The 7,947-nt window shown below is 43.1% G+C and overlaps 1 protein-coding gene across 1 annotated transcript; it reads left to right on the plus strand.

Annotated features, from left to right (window-relative positions):
* The first annotated feature begins 3,423 nt into the window (after positions 1-3,423).
* On the plus strand, positions 3,424-7,432 carry LOC143333355 (butyrophilin-like protein 1). Its single transcript, XM_076751443.1, has 4 exons — positions 3,424-4,082; positions 5,266-5,544; positions 5,664-5,804; positions 6,790-7,432. Exons 1-4 carry the CDS (start codon positions 4,013-4,015, stop codon positions 6,849-6,851), a joined length of 552 nt encoding a protein of 183 aa, XP_076607558.1. The 5' UTR covers positions 3,424-4,012; the 3' UTR covers positions 6,852-7,432.
* The last annotated feature ends 515 nt before the right edge of the window (positions 7,433-7,947 follow it).

A 7,947-nucleotide genomic window follows, 5' to 3' on the forward strand; every position in this document is an offset into this window, starting at 1 on the left:
TCCCTGAAATTGTGAGGTTGCTCACAATCATCTGAGCAGACAACATGCAAATCAGCCTGTTTTACATGGACATTTCGTCCCGTTCAACACGATGCTACCTGGACAACACTGACTTCAGGTACATTCAGCAACCTGAACTTGAAAACTTTAAGCTCTACAGTCTTTAGATGAGCGCAGGTTACACCTGCAGGGAGACGTTCTGTCGATGCATTAATGTTTGTAGTGTTTCACAGAACTTTAAAGCCGGATATGCAGCTGGGCTGAAAAACACGTATATGGAGGTGTACACGTAAAGATGTGTTGGAAGACCAATTCAAAGCATAATAAGGGCATCAGGAGTGACACCTTCATCTGTGCTGGCTCTGAGATCATAAAGGAAAACCAAGCGCTCATGGAGTCGGATGGCATTTCAGCTGATGAGAGCACAGTGACAGAAGTTCTCTGACAGACTGCCAGAATCTGCTCTGCGCTGCCTTTAAACTCAATAACTGAAAGGTTAGAATTGCAAAAAATGTTAAAAAGTTTGCTTGAATGTTCGTGTGTGTAATTCACTGAAGTTCAGCAGCAGCACAAACAGCCTCCAAACCGATGACCGCCTTGAATCAGCACCTTTGAAACAGTCGAGAGGGATTTTTTTTGCAGAGCTTTTGTATTAAACTGGACTTAAAAACATTTTTTCTGTTTCTTTTTTAATCAGCGTTAACGGCCGTCACTGCAGAGACTTTTGACGAATCAACCAGCGCTTTGGTGAACCTCCTCGGCTCTGATGCACCTCCTCAGCTCCGATGCACCTCCTCACCTCCGATGCACCTCCTCAGCTCTGATGCACCTCCTCACCTCCGATGCACCTCCTCAGCTCTGATGCACCTCCTCAGCTCCGATGCACCTCCTCAGCTCCGATGCACCTCCTCAGCTCTGATACCAGGTGAGTGAAAGAGTCAAATTCATCTGCTGAGACACTGAAAAGCCTTTTGTAGGATTGAGCGAAAGAACAGAGAGCTGTGTGAGAAAGGTGTTGAGGCCGGATGAAGGCGATGACCAATGAAGCAGAGAAATAAAGTGAGTGTGGACGGAGCGGGGGTCAAACTGGACTTTCTCATTTTAAGCTGGAATCCTTTAAAGCTGCACCAGTCGGTACACTGGTATGTGAAAAGGTTTCCACAATCTGCCGACTCTGCACTTCCCTCCAGACAGCTCTCCACCATCTTTCAGCTCATTGTTTTGCTTCACAGTCCTCAAATTGACTGTTTAGGTTCAGCCGTCGCTCTCATCAGGCAGAAAAAATCAACCTGATGAATCCACTGCAAAGTTAGCAGCTGGCGGGGGAGCGTTTAGCAGCTAAAGAGACGACTTCATAAGGTGGTAAAACACTTTTAAATCCCTTTTAGATCACACCTCCGGTCACACTGTGACCCAATTGATAACATATGGAAGAAAAAAAAAAACATACAAAAAAATCAATTTGTGTTCTTATATCAAAATCCAACCATGTGTACTTCATGTGTGCTCACATAAGCTTGAACCAACAGGTTTGAACCAATGATTTATGACATGCTAAGCTAAGATTCTCTGGTAACAGCTGGGTCTGTCGGTGTGTGTTCAGGTGTTCACCACCTCAGACCGGATTCAGTACAAACCTCATCTGGACTTTAAAGTTCGCAGGGGTTCATCAACTGTCTCAGTGTTATTCTTTGCGTCACCACCAGGCGGCACTAAAGTCACATTTTTACATTGGGTTCATAGTGGCTCCTGCAGAAATGACACTTGTGGGGGTTTTTATGTTTTTGGTGCTGATGTAGATGATGTATCAGCTCCATCACTCTCCTTTTTAAAGTTTTATCTCAATAACAGACAATGAACAACTTTAGGAAACTGACAGATAATTTTGTCGTCATCCCTGTGTGGATCATTCACTGCAGCGCTCAGCTTGTCTAACATGTTGATGGCTGACAATTAGAAAAAGTAAAAGACTTTAGATATGAAAAGGATGTTATACGTGCCTGTAGATCAGAGTCAGAATCCGCTTCATTGACATATTATCTGTAAACATACGAGGAATCTCTGCTGAATCATGTATAAGTTTGTCAGGCTTAGTTAACAGTATGTCACACTCAGTTATTCATTTTCTCTCCTTTGCATGAATTATGCTTCACTCAGTGAATGACTGTGGTGTCAGTTCGCTCAGTGTTTGGTCGGTGAAATGGACCAACAAGTCAGTGTCCTAAAGATTTGGTGAATTCCTTCAAGCTTGGCAGGAGGAGTGAAGCAGGAGACAGAATGTCAGCAGTTCCTCTGTCTCAGTAAATGGAGCTACGTATACGTCTCCAGAACTCCAGTTTGTTTTCTTTGGCTTTGCAGATGCTCTCCCTGCAGATATGAGCCGAAACTGTGGGAGACCGAGCTGCCGACAATGCAGCAAGTGTCCCGGACGGACAAACAGGACCAGAGGATGTTATATAAGGCACTCAGAGTTGCATACCAAAGCAATCGCACATGAGCAGGACGTATAGTTTCTGCCAACATTGGCCTCTCAGGCAGCCGGCGAAGCCAGAATGAACAGTTTATCTTTAAGGCTCACTGAGTGAGTTTTGATTAACACACATGTAGCTGAACTCACATGAAAGACACGTATATTTCTCTTTGTCTCCACTGAACATAAATTAAATATTGGTCTGTTATAGATAGATAGTTTTCCAGTACAGCGTTCAGTACATTAAAGATTAAATAGCCTGATATTTTTAATTTGGGTTCATGAGAAGGTTTAAATCTTGTGTCTTTAATTTTTCCTGAATGTGTCAATGGGCTGATGTTTAGCTGAATGTTGTCTTCATCAGGTGGTGCAGTGGCCTCAGAAACCTTCTCCCCTCGCACATTTTCTTGATGTCGGAGTCGCGGGGTCTTTCAGAGACCAAGGATCGGACACTGTGCTCCACACATGTGAACAAAGGAGTGCAGCACTTTGAATGTCTGGACATGTGATCCACTGTCCTCATATTCAAACATCAGTCCAGAGGTTCACTGAATGCTTTGATGGCGTGTCACCTTCTCCAAAACCAGTACAACCAAACCTCCCAGATCAAAGCACCTGAGACCAGTTATCGGTCTGGAAGTCAGGGGCCTCCACAGGATTGCAGTGACATTTTATTTTGTAAACTGTCCACCTCAGTGAACATGCAGCCGGCGTCTTGAGTCCAGGACTCATAAATCAAAGAAGATGAGATTTTTGTGTGAGCTGTAGAGATAATCGTTCATTATCTCATCGTTTTCGCTGTAAATGAGACAGATGTGACATTTAGTGGTTATTTTGAACCTCAGGGTCACCCTTTAAGGACCCTCGGGTGTCCCTGTCCTCTGATCATGTCCAGAAGTGAGCCCTTAGTTTCAGCCTTTATTCTAGGTAACGTGGCGCCCTCTGCTGTCCTCAAACTAACATTTCTCTTTACTGTGTGTCACTGCTGTTCGCTCAGTCAGACATATTTTGTGCCTCATATTCCACTCAGTCGCCACTTTATCAGGTACACCTGTCCATCAGCCACTTTCTCTGGGTCAGATCTCAAATATCAAAGTTTCTCTGCTCATCAAGGAACCTTTCAGAGAAGAGCTTCAGCTTAGAAACAGATCACATTTCCAGTCACATCCGGGAAGGTTTTGTTTCTGCTGATGAAGCTCGGCTCAGCTCAGGTGGACGTTTCTGCGTCACTGTGCAGCGGACAGATGGCTGACTTTGAGGCGCTGTGAGGTCCTACTTATTTCTTCATACGCAGCTTTAATATTTGTTTGAAGGTAGAGTGTTCACGTGATGCATTTTGACACATAATTTGAGCAGTTTTGTGTAGAACTCACGAGTCACAGTGTCTGCACGTGGGGATGACGCTTTTATTCTGAAGGATCTATGACGGAAATGCTGCGGTAGCTGCAGCCTGTGGAAGCCGGGAAATCGAAACTGTTGGTGGTGAGTGAAGGTCCCTTATAAGAGTGGGGATGATCACAGGTGAGTCAGGTAACACCAACCATGGAGCGTCTCTGCCTCGCGTGCCTCTGCCTCCTCACCTGGTCTGGAGTGACGTCTGCAGGTGGAAACGGTAAGAACACTGAAGACTGAAGTGTGTTTAAGTTGGGATGAAGAATCCTGCAGGGGTCTGCAAACAGGATGTTAACGGATCTGCCTCGTAGTTTAGTGGATTGATCTCACCTGCAGCTGTGACTGAAGATCAGCACGGTGTGATGTTACCGCGTGCACTGATCAATAGTATTGATTGAACTGATTACAGCGTCCTTCCGATCACTTTGATAGATCTACCTGTCCTGTGTGGAACTTGTTCTTGAATTGTTGGTTTGTTATTTTCAGTTTCAGTAAAACTATTTTTTTGTTTAATTGAGCTCCTTCACAAACTTTCCAGGTCACCCTTCAAACTGCAGTAGAACCACCTGAGGAGCTTTTTATTCAGAATATTTTTCATTTAGTGATCTAACTGAAAACCAGAGAAAGTTAAGTTTCATTTTTCTGTCAGCCCGCCTCTCCTCTCCTCTCCTCTCCTCTCCACCCACACACACCAGCATCTGTGTGTGTGGTAATCTTTCTCTGGATTAAACACACCAAACGATAAACTGTGAAACAGCTGAAAACTCCTCTGTTCCAGACTCCTCATATGATTTACCTCATTATTTTTGTGGATTCAGTGAGTACAGGTGCGCAGATTCATCTGAGCTCAGATTAAATTAAACACTCTGCTGCTCATCTCTTGATGTGACGTGACAAATGTTTCTGAAGTGTACAAAGACACACTAAGGTTGAATAGTAATGAACATTTAGTGTCATATTTTGGAAGCGCCACGATCATGAGATGAAGCTCCGGGGAATGATTGGACAATGAATGACAGGGAAATATGAGCACTTGATTTCTGAGAGAGGATGAGATCATAACTGAACCTGGACAGGTGATAATCAGACTGAGCTCTACTTTGCAGTTGTAGTTTTATGGTGAGGATGAGGGATGTCCGCCTCTGCACTGCACTGTGCGTGTGCTCCTGTCATGATATGAACACTTCTGTGAAAGTGAATTACCAAATAACAAGAAGAAAAAGAATATTTATTATTATTATTATTTAATTTGAAATAACGTGTCCTGTCAGACAAGTGTTCAGGAAACTTTGTGTTCCGTTTTATTCCTGCATCTTTTCACGTACAAATACAAAGGAAGAAGGGATCAACACGAAAACACGCCGGTGTTTCTTATGGAGCTCTCACTGATAATATGTTCACAGGTGCACCTCCAAAACCTCGTATCACAGTACTTGATGAAATAGAGGATGGGGTGCTGCTGCAGTGTGAGATTGAAGGTGCTTCTCCAAAACCGAAGGTGGAGTGGTGGGACAGCAGTGGAGAAGTCCTTCCTGATGTGGAGTACCATGTCAGAGAGAGAGGAGGCAGCTACCACGTGACTCTAAAGGCTTTAGTGACGCGGACCAGCTTCTATCGCTGCGTGGCCGTACATGAAAACAGCCGGCAGGTGACTTTTGATGTGAAAGTTGTTTTGATCAGAGGTGAGATTCCTGCTCGTGTGTCGTTTTATTGTTAACTGTTTTCTGTGTTTAGTCTATGACCAATCTGCTGTACGTGATGTGCAGTTACACTCTTACATGAGCTTTTCTCTGTTTTTCAGGGAAACACGTGGAAAAAATGAGCAATCAGTATAAAGCTGTAGGAAATGTGATGATAATTGGACTGATGGTTCTAGTAGCTTTGGCTACGGCAGCTGCAGTTGGGATTTTAGTTCAAAAGTGCATCAAAAAATGGAAGAGAGGTAAGTTTGAATCATCAGTATATCAACATAACAGACACTCTGTGAGTCTTGATAGTTGTTTCTGTCTTCTCAGATATGAAGACGTGTTGGTATTTAGATTTATACAAAAGCCACTGACACTACATTTATATAAAAGGTCTCTGCTTCTCATGATTAGTGAATTAAATATACATTTAATTAAGTGGTTAATTATGTTATAGCTGTTATTTATGTTCCTTCTTATGTGAGACTGTTTCCTCCGGCACACGAGGCACTTCATAAATACAAAAAAGCAGTTTTTTTTTTTTTTTTCCAGTGATAACAAAAATAACCGAAACTTGTAGACTAGCATGTTCCTCTGAGAGGTCCCTGAACGCAACACACGTGCCGCAGCTGTCACATCAGTACATCATGGCGCCTGCGACAAAATAAGAACATTTATGTGAAGTGGAAAAGCTCCAGCAGCTTCTCAGCTCTCTGCTCTCAAATGTGAACTCATGTGAAGTTAAATTAAAGCTGTGGCCACTGGAGGGCGCACACGCTGCGTGCTCGTACCTGCAGGAGCAAAAGCTGCTCTGACACCTGAACGCGCCGCCGAGAGGGAAAACTCCTTCAGCCGTTTGGTTTCAGGGCGTGAAAAGCCGACAAAACTGAACAGATTTGCTATTTAATGTGAAACAAGCTGCGAGTATCATCATCATCATCATCTTCATCATCATCGTCGTCGTCACCGTCAGACGCTTCACCAAACAGAAGCAGCTTGTGTGATGTATGTGTTCATGGGGGCGCTGCCAACTGCAGGTAAGGGGGACCAAGGCGCCCTGATACAACTGCTGACCCAAAGTGCCCAAAAGTGGTCAGTTGAATTTAAACTGTGAACTCTAACAGCACGAGTCAGGCCAGTCGGTCTGCTCAGAATGTATTTCCAACAGACTTAACAGACAAATAAGAATATATGAATGTGATCAAGGCAGTTTTCCACATTATTTTCTGTTGTTTCCTGCAGATCCGACTGCGGAGCCGAGAGAACACGTGCAGCTTAATAATCAGGAAACGCACAACGGCTGAAGTGTGTGTGGGTTTGTGTTCACGCCTACGCCCTGTGATCATGCCACAGCCAAACAGGAAACATCTCCAAAGCTTCAACAAGTGTCTCACAAAGCAAAGCTGAACACACATTGTACCAAGGTCGTGTTTATTGTGGGTTTTTGTATTGAATTACAGGATGTTGTATGTAAAATAGGGGTCGTGTTCATTTTTGTGCCTTTTCTCAGATTATATTTTCATGTATAAAGTAGAAACAAGCAGTCGTAGCTGAATATTTTTCAGTGAAAGTGGATGTCATCTAAATTGTGACGTTCAGGTCGTGTTTCTTAAAAACCAGACATGGAGATGTTCACATGTTACATCAGGTGCTGTTCGACTTGTTTGCTCATCACAGTCCTTCGGTGCTTTTTTGTGTTTTAAAGTAAAATGTTTTCACCTTTACTGACTGTTAAAGTGAATCAGAGCATTTCACACGTTAATGTTGTGAAGTGATTAAACGATTAATGAATCCATTTAATGATTGAAATGATGCATTTCGAACTTGTTCATGTTACAGATCGTTGTGTAGTGTTTAATAAAAGGTCACATTTCTTGCTGTTCTGAGACTGTTCTGGATACGTTTGTTCATTCTTCCCTTCAGATATAAAAAAGTGAAATAAGTAAAGTGAAAGTAAATAATTTAAAGACTCCAGTCTGCGAACATTAGCTGCTGCTGGTTCTGTTTTATCAGGATTATTTAGAAGTTAAATATTTAAAGTAGAAACAGAAACCAAAGTTTTTCCCTCTTAATCTGACCTCTGATCGTAGATCTTTTCTCTGAAGTGAGGAGTTTGTTTCAGCCTTCATATTCAAAACCTTTTTATGAACAGTGTCAAACCTGTAAAACCTGTTACAGTGACTGATCTCACACACACACACACACACACACACACACACACACACACACACACACACGTCTTTCCGTTGAGCCTTGTTTTCCTGGCCGTTGCCGTGTGGCACGGATCAGAGCTGTCTGTGTCTGAACAGTAATATCTGGTTTGTTTACTCCTTGCTGGGGAGAAGTAAGGCTGATGTTTACGTGATTCATCTGAAGTCGTTCTGAGCGTTTTTGGTTTTT

Source organism: Chaetodon auriga, chromosome 2 (assembly GCF_051107435.1).
Source record: "Chaetodon auriga isolate fChaAug3 chromosome 2, fChaAug3.hap1, whole genome shotgun sequence".
Taxonomy (NCBI): domain Eukaryota; kingdom Metazoa; phylum Chordata; class Actinopteri; order Chaetodontiformes; family Chaetodontidae; genus Chaetodon; species Chaetodon auriga.